Here is a 17,048-nt window from a genome sequence, read left to right as displayed (position 1 = left end):
GGGAGGGTGTGGTCCTGCTGTACACCTAGACAACTGCAGCAGTGAACATGACTCGTGGGCTGCACAAATGAGCTCTCAGTAATCTCCCTCACAGAAGTCCCTTGGCACGAGCATCAGAAACTAGCACACTGCTCTCAAGGCCTGGGTGCTATTAAACTGTTGTCCAGGGATATAGGGTACCATATACTTTTTACCTTCAAAGTCAAAACAATGACTCAGAAACTAGGAACTTCACCAGGGTCAAGAGTCACCTCACACTTTAATTACAAGATTTTCTTCTAAGGTCCATGGCTTGTCTTTCTAATATCTAATATATTTCAGTATTTCCATATCCTCATCTCACTTCAACTTTACTTTCCTATATAAATAATAATCATTTATTTTTTTAAAACGGGGCAGGGAGCAAGGGTTTTAAGCATGATGCTGAAAGGATGACTCAGACAGGAATATTGCCCTCAAGGAGCTTATACTGTTTATCAAGGAGCTTGGACATGTGGGAATATTAATGCAGCCTACTGAAGACTCATCCATCCACCCACCCACCTACTCAATAAGCATTGCCAGACTCAGTACAGTGTTGAGAGAGGTATACAAAGCAGTCGTGCAAAGTTTCTACTGTCAATTACTGTACAGAAGACAGATGATAGTAACACTGAACCCTGATTATTGTTCACCCAGGAAGCAGTGAGAATACAGGGAAAGGCACATAATCCAGACAGAGAAATCAGGGCAGTTTCCTGGTAAATGCTACACCCAAGCTTCACCCTAAAAGATGAGTAAGAGCTCTTCAGCTGAATGAGGCGCTGAACATTCCACGGGCCCAGAGAGGGAAGAAGGAGCACAAGGTTCAGACAAGGACCTGTGTACAGGTGGCTGGGGTCTAACGGGTGCGTGAGAAACGAGAGGAATGACCGAGACACAGGACAGATCGTGAAGGAGTTTGTATGCCGGACTAGGAGTTTTCCATTTTAATCTTATAGACCAGACTATCTAAATATTTTGAGCCCATCTTCATCAATAAAACTATAGGAAGACATGTGAAATCTAAGAAAAATATATTTTTTATTTATTCTATTAATTGTATTTACATGTTCAAAAACATGTGCTATAAGTTACACATGAACGATGGATTTTTGGAAGATTGTGATGAAACAGTAATTCAAGTATTTTTTTTTCTTTTTTTTTTATTGTTGGGGATTCATTGAGGGTACAATAAGCCAGGTTACACTGATTGCAATTGTTAGGTAAAGTCCCTCTTGCAATCATGTCTTGCCCCCAGAAAGTATGACACACACCAAGGCCCCACCTCCCTCCCTCCGTCCCTCTCTCTGCTTTTCCTCCCACCCCATGACCTTAATTGTCATTAATTGTCCTCATATCAAATTGAGTACATAGGATTCATGCTTCTCCATTCTTGTGATGCTTTACTAAGAATAACGTCTTCCACTTCCGTCCAGGTTAATACGAAGGATGTAAAGTCTCCATTTTTTTTAATAGCTGAATAGTATTCCATGGTATACATATACCACAGCTTGTTAATCCATTCCTGGGTTGGTGGGCATTTAGGCTGTTTCCACATTTTGGCAATTGTAAATTGAGCTGCAATAAACAGTCTAGTACAAGTGTCCTTATGATAAAAGGATTTTTTTCCTTCTGGGTAGATGCCCAGTATTTCAGTACACAAACTTGTTGCTTTTACTATACCTTAGAGCAGTGGGTTTGAACATACTCTTTTTTTTTTTTTAATTACTATGGTTTATGTCACAGGTTCCAAATTCAATTTATTTCTATATCTGGCTTTAATAGATATCAGAGCCAAATATGTATGTTATAAACACAGGCAGGATCCTTGGGTAGGATTTATCACAGCACTAATCTGTTACGTCAAAATTCTGTGTAAGTCTGTCTGGTAAAATTTTTTTCTTCCTTGACGTCTCTGTCAATTATTTTTATGAGATCATTAGAAAGTAATACATTTTTATATTTTTAACAAATAGGTTCACACCTCACTGAAACTCATTTGGAAGATTTTTAAACAGTTTAGTAAATATGAAGTTCTGATAATCTTGATAGGTGATTTAAAATAATTTAGGTTTGACAAACAAAATTCTTGTAAAAGATAGAAACATTTCCAAAACTTACATTTTCAAAATGCTTTCTTCAGAGCATCAATTTCTTTAAAAATCAGTTATTTTCCCACTCACTGTTAAGCTGTCATCTTGAGTTTGAAGAAACAAATTAAGCAGGTTTGTGTTTTTTTCCCCAAAATATATGCTATAAAGAATATTAATGGCAACCCATTATCACAAAAAAGCCAGCAAATTTGGAACATTTGTCTTTTTGTCAAAGAAAAATGGATAATTCATCTTTAAGTTTGACAACTCTTTTCAAGCATTTTGAAGTCACATAACCACTGCATTTTTGTGGCAAAGAAGTTTTTTTCTACCTATTCTATTTCAAAGTATTATAATCACCATTTGAATTTCTACATAATGACATCATTTAATAACAAACTAAAATTGTTCAAAATACTCTGAAAGTGAAGAAGGGATAAATCCAACTGTAGGAAATTTTCCAGTGATAGAAATCTTCTTTTCTGAAGATGCCTCCTCTGTGCTTACAGGCAGAGGATGGCCTGACATGGACTCTGTAAGTTTACTAAGGTCAACCCGAATATCATATTTTGGTAAAGCTTTTTCAAGATAATGGAAGTACTAATATTTTATTCCTGCATCTCAATGGATGGCCCAGCTCTGCCCTGGGATAGAGAACTCCTGCTCTAAAGAGAAGGAGGTTAGAAAATAACGAAGGAGGGTGAAGGAGGGATGTGTTCAGTAGCAGCCTCTGGTAGCCATGAACAGCACAGGCTGGTGAAGGAGGGATGTGTTTGGTAGCAGCCTCCAGTAGCCATGAACAACACAGGCTGGATAGAGGTTGGGCAGAAGCATGGATCCCAGACTGAGGCATGATGCTGGCTTGGAATAGGTTGTTCACTGAAGGACTAGCAAGAAGGAAACAGTTAAAAATTTGGTTAGAAATGGAATGTGTAATGAATTACAGAATTCATAATCTGCCCCAAGTTTATGCATTACTGGGTGGAAATAAAATGCTAGCGCCATTCTCTGAGATACAAGTTATAAAGCAGGGTTGGGAAGAAGGTTTATAAAAGCCTCCAAAAGTAAAGATTTAGGCTAGGGGTGTTCAGAGGAAGAAGAGAACCTTCCAGTTATTACAGAACCCAGAAGGATTCAGGGAAGAGGTGGAATTTGAATGGGCAAGAGTTGAACTACAGACAGGCAGACCGAGGCTGGAGCCTGGAGCCCAGGCCGCCTGCTCTCACCTTATGCGTGTGTCTCTCCGTTCACCTCTGTCAACAGGTATGTGAGGTCAAGGACAAAGCACGATATTGACATGCGGATTGGAATCCACTCGGGCTCAGTGCTGTGTGGAGTGTTGGGACTGAGGAAGTGGCAGTTTGATGTCTGGTCTTGGGATGTGGACATTGCAAACAAACTGGAATCCGGAGGAATCCCCGGGTAAGCCAAAGCAAAGCCCTTTCCTTGATAAGCTGTTATGATTTGCTCACTTTGTGACCGTGCATTTCCTTTGCACTGAATTCAGAGGTAGAGATCTAAGAAGCAATTATCTAGAGGAAGACCAGATATTGCAACATCACACAACTATTATCCCCCCAAATCTTGCAAAATGTATCAGAGGCAGCAAGGACAGTGGGATGACACAGGTGTTCGGGTCACTACCCGGCATTGGTTCTTAGACATGGCTACCCACTGGAATCACCAAAGGAACATTTTTAAAATACTGGTGTCCAGACCCTATGCTGCTTCATCTAAAGCATAATCTTTGCAGAATCTCTTAAGTTCTTAAATCAGTTCTGGCAGACAACCAGAATGAAGACCTACTGATTTTCCACATAAGGCATAGGACTTAATTCAGGATGGGTCTTCCTTGAAAACTCAACTTTCCAAATTTGGCTGGGAGGACTTATTGATAGAGAATCTCCCCCAAAGGAGCTAGTGGCCTTCTAAAGCCAACTGAGCCTCAAAAAAGTGGCATCAAGATTCTGTTCACACAGATTGGACCTAATAAGATCTCAAAAATATACAAATCTGTGTGTTGCGATGACTTTCTGCAGCCTCTCCTGAGAAATGATAGATGTTTAGATGATACACAGATAGATGATAGATGATCAGTAGATAGGTACGTGACAGATAGAATAGCAGATAGCCTACCCTTAGACCTGCCTAGGGACTCAAAGATTTCTCTGCTATCTGCCATAATTCCTTGAAAATTACATTTGCTAACAGGTAATATGATCTCATGGGAGAAAAAAGACTACACGAGGTAGAATCAGAGAAACCAGGATTCTCACTCTTCCCCCATTAAGATCTTCAGTAAATTATGTAAAGAATGTACCACACTTGACATATGATTTTTTGTGTGATTTGGGGCTTGCAAATTCTATGTGATCTCAAGCCAGTGCTTAACCTCTCTGATTCTCATTTTCTTCACTGCTGAGAAAGAGAGAATGAGAATTTGTTTCTCCATCTGCTAAATGGTGGTAACTCACCTCACAGATCTCCTGCCTTGGGCCATGGGTGTCAAGTGCAGGGACAAGCCACATCAGGTTTGTTCTCACGGGGCCCCCTCCCTCTCCGTGGTGCGTCACCACTGTTCCACACAGCTGTACAACCACGGGAAGCCTGATGGGTCACCACTGAGCTTCCTATATCTTTAAAGTCTTTGAGATTTTCCTGCTGAAATTAAACAGCCAACTCATCTGTGTTTCCAGACTTGTGTCTCAAAAGCATAGCTGAATGGGACTTACCCATATACTCAATAGATTCCCCTTGGAAACCTTGGATTGTAGCTTTGAGGGCTGGTCAGATGCCGCCTTGGCATCTGGAAGACAGTTTAGCTATGGTGCTCAGTCACATTAAGAAACAGAAAAGTGACTAAGTTGAAATAGAATGAGAACCACAGGTTTACTACATGAAACCTGATGATGAAAGTTGGGGCAGATGCCTTCATCTCCCTGCCCAGTTTCTTCACTGTTAAGATTGGGCTGAACACACAATCAACCTCAAAACTGTACTTTCAGATGTGACAGTGTTTATAAGGCTCTTAGTCTCCTACACGGCATGCGGCCCTGCTTAGCCGTAGAATGTTGCCAATGTGCACAAAGGCAGGAAGAACATGACAGGCCGCCAAACTCTTCACAGTTTGAGATTTGGGGGGATTCATATTTTTCTGTGTTTTTTTTTTTCAAACTCTTGTTCTTTAAGCCTTCTGAGCCTTGAATGTCTACAGCAGTGGTTCTCAGGTGTTTGTTAAACAACAGGTTGCTGGTCCTCGCCCTCTCAGAGTCTCTGATTCCATCTGTCTGGAGTGAGACCCGAGACTGCCTTCCTAACAAGTTCCCAGGTGATGGCGGCCTTGGTAACAGACCTTGAGGACCAACGTTCTTGAGCTGTTGTTAAATTAAGTTACATATAAAGTCCTTCATCTCGTGCTTAACAAATATTAATTGCAACTATAGCTACCGTGTGATACAGCGGGCAAAGTTCTCTCAATACAGCACTGCCACCAACCACTAATACCAGTTCAGCACATACTTATTGTCTCTGGGACATTTTCACCATCTGAAAAATGAGAAAAATAAATGCTAATTATCTGGGGTTATTGAAAGAATGGAAATTATATGAGATAAGCCATGGAATCAAATGCACCTCTGGCTTCAAGATAACATGCCTGCAAAATAAGTGTTACATAATTGCTAGATCTTACTTATTATGTATCCTGGCATTTAAAATTATCAGAAAATGTCAGGTTTACTTGAGATTCAACATATGAGAATATTGCCTGAAAACTGACTCACCTCTTTAGGGGGAAACATAATCTACAGAATCTCATCTGCAAACACCTTACTTGAAAGCTCAAGCTCACAGCAAGGATGAAAAGAAACATCTAAAACCAAGTTTCTACCAAAACCTTTAGGTGTACAGTGATCAGAACTTCAGCATAAGGATTAGTGATGAGAAAAGGTGAGGCTATCTTTCACTACTGGAAAAACAATCTTGATTCAGTGTGTACTGAGTTATTAATTAATTATTAATCCCCCTGCATACTGACAGGAGAAAAAATGTAGAATCCAGATAAAATGCTAACTGGGTTGATATTCAATCATTTTCAAAGAAAGTCAGCTATCAAACTTTTTACAAATTGTTTCTGGGAGATTCGTTTTGCCTAGGAGAAAAAGCAGCCTTCCAGTGCCTCATTCTGAGCTAGATCCGAGAAAGCAGACTGGACATCCATTTCATGGAGAGACAAAAGATTTGTTACTTTATCACAGCGGTTCTCAACCTGTGGGTCGCAACCCCTTTGGGGGTCGAACAACCCTTTCACAGGGGTCACCTAAATACATCCTGCATATCAGATATTTACATTATGATTCATAACAGTAGCAAAATTATAGTTATGAAGTAACAACGAAAATAATTTTATGGTTGCGGGTCACCACAACAGGAGAAACTGTATTAAAGGGTCGTGGCATCAGGAAGGTTGAGAACCACTGCTTTATCAGGTCAACACCACTGAGTTCATATGTATTAACAAAATTCACCTTGAGAATGTTTTGTTTTGGGGGGGGGTTAAATCTGTTTTTGTTTGTTTTTTGAGACAGAGTCTTACTTTCTCGCCCTTGGTAGAGTGCTGTAGCGTCATAGCTCACAGCAACCTCAAACTCTCGGGCTCAAGTGATCCACTTGCCTCAGCCTCCCAAGTAGCTGGAACTACAACTACCCACCACAATGCCAGGCTAGTTTTTCTGTTGTTAGTAGAGACGGGGTCTTGCTTTACTTAGGCTGGTCTGGAACTCCTAAGCTCAGGCCATCCACCTGCCTCTGCCTCCCAGGGTGATGGGATTACAGGAAGGAGCCGTCGCCCCCAGCCAGAGACTATAGTATCAATCCAACACATTTCTCAAGAGAGCTCAAACATCTTTCACATACATTTTTAATATCTTACACTTGAAATCAATGACTACATATGAGGATACTTATTTGGGAGATGTAGAGAGCACGTCTTAAATGACTAGAAGTACACTGTAGTTTCTATTCCTTTACACCTCCTTCACAATGAATTCTCCTCTCTGGAAGAATAAATTTAGCAGAATGGGTTAAACGTGTGAAAGGAAGAAGTGGAAATAGTACTAAGAGCACAGTGCATTTTAAAATTCCACTCTTAAATTTTTCTTTCTTTTTTTTTTTTTTTTTGCAGGTTTTGGTCAGGGCTAGGTTTGAACCCACCACCTCCGGCCAGTGCCCTACCCCTTTGAGCCACAGGTGCCGCCCCACTGTTAAATATTTTTTAACTTCTTTGTTTCTTTGGATATATTATTTAGAATCACAAAAGCCAAATAAGATACGAAGCGTCTACCTTATTCACTCAGTTGCTCAAAGGAGCTCTGACGTAGACTTAAGGAAATGACTTTTAAGCTAAATCCGGGAGTAGGAGACTGTTAGTAAGCATGCAATAGCCCATTGAATTTGGAGAATTGTCAATTACTTGAATAGCTGGAGGCAGCATAAAAAGCTCTAAAGGAGGAGCTTCAGAAAATGAGCTTTGAAGTGACAGGCCAGAGAACGGAGGCCTTATTCAGAAGTTAGACTGTGCCCTGTAAGCCTGGAGGAGGCGTGGAAACATGGTAGTTATATGATCACAATGGCACTTTTTAGAATATTCCTAATAACCTAACTATTTGCTTGAGTGGTACATCTAGTATACCATGCACTGTTTTGACTACTTTACACAAAGCAACTCTTATAAAGCAGTGACCTTATGAGGTACATAATATTATTTTTCTCATTTTTATGGGTTTTTCTAACTCATAGGAAGATTAAATAATCTGCCCAATTATCTGTCAGATGGCAAGTGGTAAAGCTAGGGATGGAATCCAGGCCACCTAGCAACAAAGTCCATGTTCATAACCACCTTCCTCATCTACCCCAACCCCAGTACAGCACAGTAAGTCATTTGATGCATTTAGACAGTTATGAGTACAGAAAAACTCTTCCCCAGAAGAATTTACCATATGAAGTTTCCACAAATCAAGTCTTCTCCTTAAGGCCCTGATGTCGTATATTATTTCGCTAAAAAAGAAATTTGCGTCATGAGTTACAGTGGCTGACAAGTGTACAGCAGTGAGTCACTTGGGTATAGCCTAGCCAGATGCCAGCCTGCAGCTTTGTTCTCTGATCCTTATAATACACATTATAGAAGAAATTAATCTTACCGTGGTTTTCCCAAAGGACCCTCAATATAGCCCTAGGGACTTCTAACTCCTGTCCTTTTTCTTAAGAAGATTATACACAAGTTGGAGAAATAAGGAACAAATAGATGAAAACTGGTAAACAATAGGAAAAATTCCAAGACAGTATGTTAACAGTTGTTGCCTGGAAATTTGGACAATAATTGCCACTGGGATCCGGAAACATTTATAGCACTTGTTTTTCCAATATAATCAACACGACCAAAAAAGAAATTGATTCTTCAAGTTCACTGAGATCAGACTGACACAAGAAAAGCCAAAAAAGCGCTGTGGTGAGGCTCAGCAGGGTTGTATTTATCACAGGTTGCAATGTTTCTTGTGAATTCAGTAATAACCTGCTCATGAATTTATTCTTATACTTCTATTTATTTAATTCTTTCTCCTTTTCAAGAGGACAAGTACTGTCCATGAAATCATATCCTAACATAATTCATGTGCAGCCCTGATGTTGGCTTTGCACGGGACAAAAAAACAGCAACTAGCCTTTGCAAGCAACATGGGGAATGTATAATGACCTATGCTTTGTACAAACAGGAGGATTCACATTTCCAAAGCCACACTGGATTGCCTCAACGGTGACTATAATGTGGAAGAAGGTCATGGTAAAGAGAGGAACGAATTCTTGAGGAAGCATAATATAGAAACCTATTTAATTAAGCAGCCTGAAGACAGTCTGCTGTCCTTGCCTGAAGACATAATCAAGGAGTCTGTGAGCCCCTCAGACCGAAGAAACAGCGGGGCAACATTCACAGAAGGATCCTGGAGCCCCGAGCTGCCCTTTGATAACATCGTGGGGAAGCAGAATGTAAGTCCTCTGTCCCTTTTTCTGGTTGGCCACAAATGCATGCTCGGTGCATCTCCAGCCCAGACATCTCTGAGAAAACTGATTCATCTTTAACCTTTTCTCCTTGAGCACCATAATTGCAAATGATCAAACATATCTCTGCATCTCCTTGGGACAGAATTAACCTCTATGTAATTTCAGGAAATGCCAGAAATGCCAGCAGATTCCTGACACTCTCTGCCTTCTCTTTTCTTTCTTTTTTTTTTTAACCTCTCTAAAAATAAGCATCACATGAAGTTGAAATGTAATTTTATCCCACCCCCAAATAAATCACTCACTGTGAAAAAGATAAGCCATCTGTTATTAAACTAAAAGGGAAGGTCAAGTGCATAAGAATGCCCCTTTTTAGGCAACTGGCCATTAGCAGTTCTGAGTTGCCCTCTAAGATTAAAAACGAGAGGGCATTGTTGATTTGAGAGATTGAAAGTAGCACCATGAGATGCCCAGAGTTAGGAAGTTCAAGAGGAGCATGCAATTTCAAAGCCACCCACGTAATTCTATTATTATATAGCATGGATTTGCATCTTATACACATAGGAAGCACAGGGCTAACAAAGTCAGAAAATAGGAGTGAACCACCAATAACCAAAAGTATCTTTAACTTTTTTTTTTTTTTTTTTGCAGTTTTTTGGCCGGGGCTGGGTTTGAACCCGCCACTTCCGGTATCTGGGGCTGGCGCCCTACTCCTTTGAGCCCCCAAAAGTGTTTTTAAAAAATACTGGAAATGACATGAAAGCTAAGGAGATGCTCAGAGACAGAGCACTAGAGACAGAGGTTAGCAAGGTCAGCAACAGAAATTCTGCCCTCCTGGACAGAATGCTTATTCAGAGCACCAGCAAAATCAATTATTCTAATATGGATTTTTTAAACTATTTGTCTAGAGCACAAAGAGTTAAAATCATGTAAGTTAAATAGTGTAACTCCATCATACTTTTTTAAAGAAGCGAATGAAAAAAGCCAAGAGATGGGCTGCCTGACATTTCCTGATGTGATCCTGAGCCAAGAAGCTGAGAGTACAGTGGAGTAAATAGACCAAGCTCACAGTGTCTGCAGCTTTAACTCCACAAACTTGAACATTTACCACTAACTTGTAGATAAAATAAAAAAAAAAAAGTTCTGTCTGCTTAAAGAAATTTAAAATAGAAAAGGTTAAAATGTTGAAAGTCTTCCCTCTTTCTCCTGCATTTGATAGCTTGATGGGGGAACTCCAAGGCAAGTTTATCTTTAGTTTTTTCCAGTTCTGTCGGAAGGAGCTAGGAGGCAATGCATGGACCCTATTCCCCAGGGAAATGCTGCAGATTGGATTCAGTCTGCATGCTTTGCAAAGAGTCAACTCTTAGGTCTTTGTGAGAGTTTAATTTTTCCCAAAACTTATGATGATCACCAAGTCATCACTGATTACAGTGCCTAACCTTTCCATCTCTGAACTGGGGTGCATGGTACAGTTTGAGAGTATATAGAATCCTGGTCTTTATACCTCCTGGAGTTGGTACATGGCCAGCTAGCCACGCCCTCCCTCCTGCTTCTGCCTCTCATTAGCTTGAGTCTGAATGCTAGTTATGAAAGAGAATATGTGTGCCTCACCCTGAATACCTCAGTAATTCTGCAGAAAGCTCACTCTCTCTTAGATCTGTGTTTTTGTTTCAGTTTTTGTTTTTAGAAAGCTCTCTTTATTTAAAGATGTGGAAGTTGAGACAATGTCTTATCATTTTAATCTCAGTTGTACCTGACCTTGCTCCTAATAACTGAGAACCAGGAAGAGACGGGGATGTGGTGGATTTTATTCTATGATTGATTGGTCTGGTTAATTCAAATACAAATAATTGAAATAGTCTTTGCTCATTTCCTAAAGCCATTACTTGATGTTATCTAAATGTTATTGTAAAAGATGTCATTATTAGCCAACAATTGTAATTCTTGGTATTTAAACCATGTATGTCTAAGATGCCTGAGTTGCCAGGATATAACCCATCTGTGCCATCTCCAACATGAATAATTTCAATTCATTTTGATGCTGTCAAACTAAAGAGACAATGAGTAAGTTCAGGTATTCACAAATGACCTTGTGCCACTAACAACACTTGGGAAATAACTGAGCTGATTAAAATAGTCACAAGCATTTAGAGCTTGTACTTATGCTTTACTCTAGGAGTCAGGGAGCCATATGTGTAATTCAGAGACATAATGTGTCCCTGGATGAGCTCAAGACTGGTCTGGCTGAGCCATTCTGTGCCAGAACACCTAGTCACTTCCATGGAAGCCCTGACCATCTGAGTGTTTGCATAACACAGAGAAAACGTACTAATGCTTCACTGAGGATTTTCCAACTAAATTGGCCAGATGTTTTGGCTTCTATTGATTCATAATATGTGCTTAGAAATGTTTTTAATGATACCAAATTGCTGTGTCATATTCTGTGCTATGCAGACGGCAGATGTTCAGATAGTTACATCCTCATGTATTCATTCATTCAATGAGGATTAATTGAGCAGCTAGTACATGCCAACTACTGTTAGTAAAGAAAAAAAGAAGGACAGAGGGAAAAAAATTGCTTAAAATAAAATCAACAGCAGTCTGCATTCTTCATGAAGACAGCAATAGATCTGTTTCACTTACCACTGTTTAGCCCACAGTTAGAACAATACCTGGCAAATCACAGGGCCTGATTAAAATGTGTTGAATGGATTAGCAAAATGATAGCTGTGAGTAGTAAGGGGGGAAAAAACAGTGAAATTTAACTTCTAGATTTTTTGCTTGGGGTACTAGGTAGATGATAGACCTGCCAACTCTAATAAGCAATACTGGAAAGGAAGGAAGTTGGGAAGACTTGGAATTCATGTGAGATGTATTGAACTCAGGATATCTGGGAGAAATCCAGGGAGAGATATACAGAAGGCTGCTGAACACATGCTCCTAAAGCTCAGGAATAAAAGAACGGTGCCAGGGATGTGGCTCTGGTCGTCCTCAGATTCTGAGTGCAAGGAGAATCCATGACAGTGAAAGAGATCACTGCAGGGAATCTGTAAAATTAAGGAATAAGAAGACACAGAGCAGACTTTGAGGACCACCAGCTAGAAGGAGAAAGGGAATCAGGATTCCTAGACAGACACAGAGCAGACCTTGAGGACCACCAGCTAGAAGAAGAAAGGGAATCAGGATTCCTAGACAGACACAGAGCAGACCTTGAGGACCACCAGCTAGAAGGAGAAAGGGAATCAGGATTCCTAGACAGACACAGAGCAGACAGTCAAAGTGGTCAGAAAGAAAGTGGTGCCCTGACAGCCTGGAGAATGTAGCGTTTTGAGAAGGAGGGGGCATCAACAAAGTCACATGCAGCCAAGAGGCCCAGTAAAATGAAGAAGAAAACTGGCTATTGGAATGTGATGCAAAGACACCACTGGCAAGAGGCAGATTCGGGGGGATGGAAGAGTCAGAAACCAGGTTGTCGGAGCTGACAGAGAGGACTCTGGGTTTCCAAGAAGAACTCCAACTCCATCCCTGCCTCCTGCCCTCTACCCATGTCAGTAGTCTTTCAGTGGCTTGGAGGAGCAAGAAACATCACTAATAATTCTTTCTGGTCCCTTGTGTGGGTCGCCCAGCCCAGGTCTTTGCCTACCTGTATCCCTCGGTTTTGATGTCGTACATCTTCTCTGTTCCCATCCCCTTATCCACGTGGGTTAGAACTGCTGGTTTGTCCCAGGCTGCTTTCTGGAATCCAGGTTGCTCATGGACACCTGAGCACCAGGCTTTGCAACTGTGACCCCAGACCCATGCAGATGCTCTGCAGATTGACTTAATGTCTTGGCTTCCTGAACCCTGGCTAAGTTCCCAATGAGAATTTCCATTCTCACTCCAGTGATAATTTCCATTCCACTTAAATTACAATGAACTACCTGGATCATAAGGCAAGAAATTTATGATCCCAGGTAGTTCATTGTAATTTAAGATTACAAAAGTAGGAAGTAGGTAGTTGAAATAGACCACAAATGAAAAATTTACATTTGTGGGAGACTATCCAGAAATTTCAAGGCTAGATTGTCAGATGAGGGTTAGGGTTAGGGTTTGGGTTAGCATAAGAGACATTGAACCTCTCAAAATAAAAAACATTGGAAACGAAAAGAAGACTTCAGAAAAGGGTCCTTTCAGTAAAGATTATATTTTTCCTTCTAGTCCATGCTCTGACTATGATCTGTATCTAAGCTTGTGTTCTTGTTTATTCAGTTACTCGCACACACTAGATGCATGGGAAGAGGTAATGAGTCCCTCTCCTCCCAGAACTTACATTTCAATGGAGCAAAGAATGAAGACAATTAACCATAACCTGTAAGTGCTATGAAGGAAATAGAGAGAGAGAGACCACCAGGGAGCTGTCAGAGAAGGCCTCTCTGGAGATTTGATTTTAGAGCTGAACGAACCCACATGCTAATAACAGGAACAGAGTTCTAAACAGAGGAAACAGAGGGGCCTCCCTCTTCCTGGCCCAAAGATGGATACTGGGTTTTTACCTTCTACTTTGTGCTCAGGTCTGTCAGTCTTAGAAGACAGAGTATATCTGAGTATATGTGTATGTGGTGTGTTGTATATGTGGTATGTGCATATGGTGTGTATATATGTTGTGTACATTTGTTATGTGTGTGCTGTGGGTGTATTGTGTGGTATGCATGTATATGTGTATCTGTGCATGGTGTGTGTGTGTGTGTGTGTGTGTGTATTCAGCCTCTGACATATATGGATCACTTGCTGACTGGGCTATTTAGACATTTTCTGTCAAAGCTTCAGGAAATGGCCAGATTCTCCTGCAGCTAAAATTTGGAAGTCCTATCCTACCTTGAGGAATCTCATCACCTGAATGTCCTAGTATGAAGGTTGTTTCCATGGAAAAAGCCAAATCTGGCAGCCTCTCAAATCTGCCTCCTGATAAAACAAATAACCATCTAAAGTAGTCCCACTTGAATCGGAGAATGTTGAGACCAGAAAAAAAGGCAGTGTGTATACAGTGGAGGGCTGGCTGGACGGGCAAGCAGAAGAAAAGAACATATTTAGGTTACTATATGTTCACCAGCTCACTCTAGGACTTTCCTTAGATCCAGTTCTCTGTGTTCATTGGAAAGATTCTTGTCTGATCACTGTCCTGATTTAAACCCTCAAGTGCATCTAGTGCAAAGTGTCCGCAAAGTGAACTGGTTAGTCCTGCAGACTGTGAGTCTGGTGATCATGGGGTGAATCTCTGCATGACCCAAATTTGCCCACAGGATAGTGGAAAGGCCTGAATGCAGATGCAGCAAAACTGAATCATAGTCCCAGCTTCTGCACTTACTACTAAGAGACCTTCAATTACCCCTTCTTCCCTGCAAGGCTCCGTGTCCTCACTTGTACAATGGCAGAAGTGAGCTGGATGATCCAACAATTCCTTTCAGCTCTAGATTGCTCGTTCAATTTCTCCACCTCAGACACATGCTGGGAGACTATGGCCATACTGGTGAGTTACATATACTTCAAAATCCTAGCATTCAAAGCCCAGAGAATAAAAAATTCACAGGGAAGCCACAGGAACACCCACACTTACAGTTATGTTTGTCCCAGCGAACTGTCTGAAAACATGGATATCAAATCCAGCAACAGAAGTTAAAGCAAAAGAAAAAAAAATGCTTGAGGTAAAATCTCATCTAACTAGGGAATGAAATTTACCCTTCCTATTAGCATTCTGAATAACTGAGTTTTGATCTTATATAGAAAAACACCCAAACATCATTGCAAATCTCATTACCTCTGTTTACTTTCAAGGTCTTGTTTTCCACATGATCATTATGTTCTCCCATTGAATAATATTGATCCCTGGTATTTGATGTCTTTCCTTCATGTTTCTGCCTTTATAGGGTGGGATTCCATTGAAGTGACAGGTCCCTTTTGTGTGTGCATGTGTACAAATGCCACGAGAAAAACCATGCTTATACATTCAGACTCACTTTACTCACATCCTTCACCTTGGGAAAATCGGTCTCCCTAAGATGCTCATTGGTTCATTCATTCAGTCCGTCATTCAATTACCAACTACGTGCAGAGAAACTATGGTTTTCCAGGTGAGGCGTTAAGGGTTGCAGGTAGACGAAGAAGGTGGATCAAGAGCTCAGGAGCGCACAGTTCGATCCTTGGTGTTACTAACAGGTCAGCAGGCTCCATGTAAACATTGGTATGATCACAGCAGGAAAGAGCAGTAAAGGAAGGATGATTGACCTGAGTGAATCAGGGAAGGTCTTCCCAAAGAAGTGACTCATAAGCTGAAATCTGCAGGCAAACAGGAGGCAAGCCTAAGAATGAAGGAACAAGGCCGCGGGAAGAGAGGGAAAGCAGGTGTCTGAGTTCACAGGTCACAGGCTGCTCTTTCCCCACAGGGATTTCTGACCTGAAATTTCTCCCCCTAAAAACACCGGAAATTGAATGTTCGTCTTAAAAAAGGAAAGTGTTTTCAGAGTTTACTGCTTCTGTGATAAACTGCAGACTATCTGATTGTCTGTTTTCAATCTCGATATACAGAAAATCACAGGCAAATTTTTCAACACAGAAAATTTGCTTTTAACCGTTTTAACATCAGATTAAGTTCTGATGCTCATTGGATGGGACATCTGTAGGCTTAGGGGCAAGAACATGGAAGGCTTTGGAAGTTTCCCTGAAATCAATCTGCACTCTTCCAGTAACATGGCTTTTTCTGACAATAAAATTCCCCAGGCTGTCCACAGCCTTGAGCCTGACGAAAGCTGCTGAGTTCAGCTAGGGAGAGTCATTATAGGGGTCTGTTTTTTCATTCTGTTCAGAAAGGCAAGTGGATTTGAAGCCTTCCAGAGAGCATTGAGTGGATTAAGTGGGCAATTTGATTGATTTACTTTGACTAATCATCTTTCCTTTTTCTGGAGTTCCTGGGGTAGACTAGAGCGGAAGAGATAAAGATAGAGATAGGTATGAGGCTCATGGAGAATTGCAGCTCTGAAAATGTGCATTAAAGTTGTCAAGCACACATCATGCACACTGTGGTTACTCCCAGCCACTAACTGTCTAAAACTTTTCTAAACAAACTAGTTGGACTCTTCTTTCACCAGAGATTGGCTAGTTGATTGTGAAGTCATAAAATGGTGTGTCCTGATGAACATGAACCAGTAAATGCATAGTATTTAAATATGAGAAGATAAATTTATGTGTGGTATTTTAAATAAGAGAAGATAGGTAGAAAGAGAAATAACAGAAATCTGGATTTTTTTCCCCTCACTTACTTCCTCAATTTGAAAACAAAGAAGGAGGACTTATTGTACATGAACCTCAGTGCTCATGTGGCCAGTGACTGGGCTCAGATTCTCCAATGTCAGATTCCTCCATTGAGCTACATCAGGATTGTTCTCACCTTTTTGCAACCAAGATCACCTTATGCAGCTTCTATCCTGGGTGATTTGGGTCTACAAAGGTTCTTCTTTCTAAAGTTACATTTGGTGTGAAGGAATTTGAATTCCCACATTTTAAAAGTGATTTGGTGCATGTGTCATGCTCTGCACAACAACCAACTCTCATCACTCTCAGGTGATGGGATTCCAGCCAAAGAAAGACCCTTGACATTTCTGTTGGCCTGAGCAGCCTCATCCCTGCACTGATTTTTGCCTTGGCCAGGCTGAGAGGGAAATTTCAGTGACTTCCCTTCAGCATGTGTCCAGGATGAATGGACACTTTTTTAAAGGTCCTCTCATGTCTCAAAGGTCCCTAAACTAACCTTGTGAAGTCCAGCTTATGAGCCTTTGCATTTGGCAATGCCTCTTCTTTAGTCCCCTAAAGGATCTCTTCACACTGTGAGATGATAAGGGTTTTGGATGCATC

General features: G+C 40.8%; 1 protein-coding gene across 3 annotated transcripts in view; it reads left to right on the top strand.

The window, feature by feature from the left end:
• Positions 1-17,048, top strand: part of ADCY8 (adenylate cyclase 8) — a 256,006-nt gene that overhangs the window by 132,947 nt on the left and 106,011 nt on the right. For all 3 annotated transcript variants that reach the window (XM_053559439.1, XM_053559441.1, XM_053559440.1), the window contains exons 6-7: positions 3,378-3,536; positions 8,882-9,152. In XM_053559439.1, coding sequence (XP_053415414.1) covers positions 3,378-3,536; positions 8,882-9,152 — 430 coding nt within the window. The remainder of the gene's footprint in view (positions 1-3,377; positions 3,537-8,881; positions 9,153-17,048) is intronic.

This window comes from Nycticebus coucang, chromosome 13, assembly GCF_027406575.1.
Source record: "Nycticebus coucang isolate mNycCou1 chromosome 13, mNycCou1.pri, whole genome shotgun sequence".
Taxonomy (NCBI): Eukaryota; Metazoa; Chordata; class Mammalia; order Primates; family Lorisidae; genus Nycticebus; species Nycticebus coucang.
This window is presented reverse-complemented; position numbering and strand designations above follow the sequence as displayed.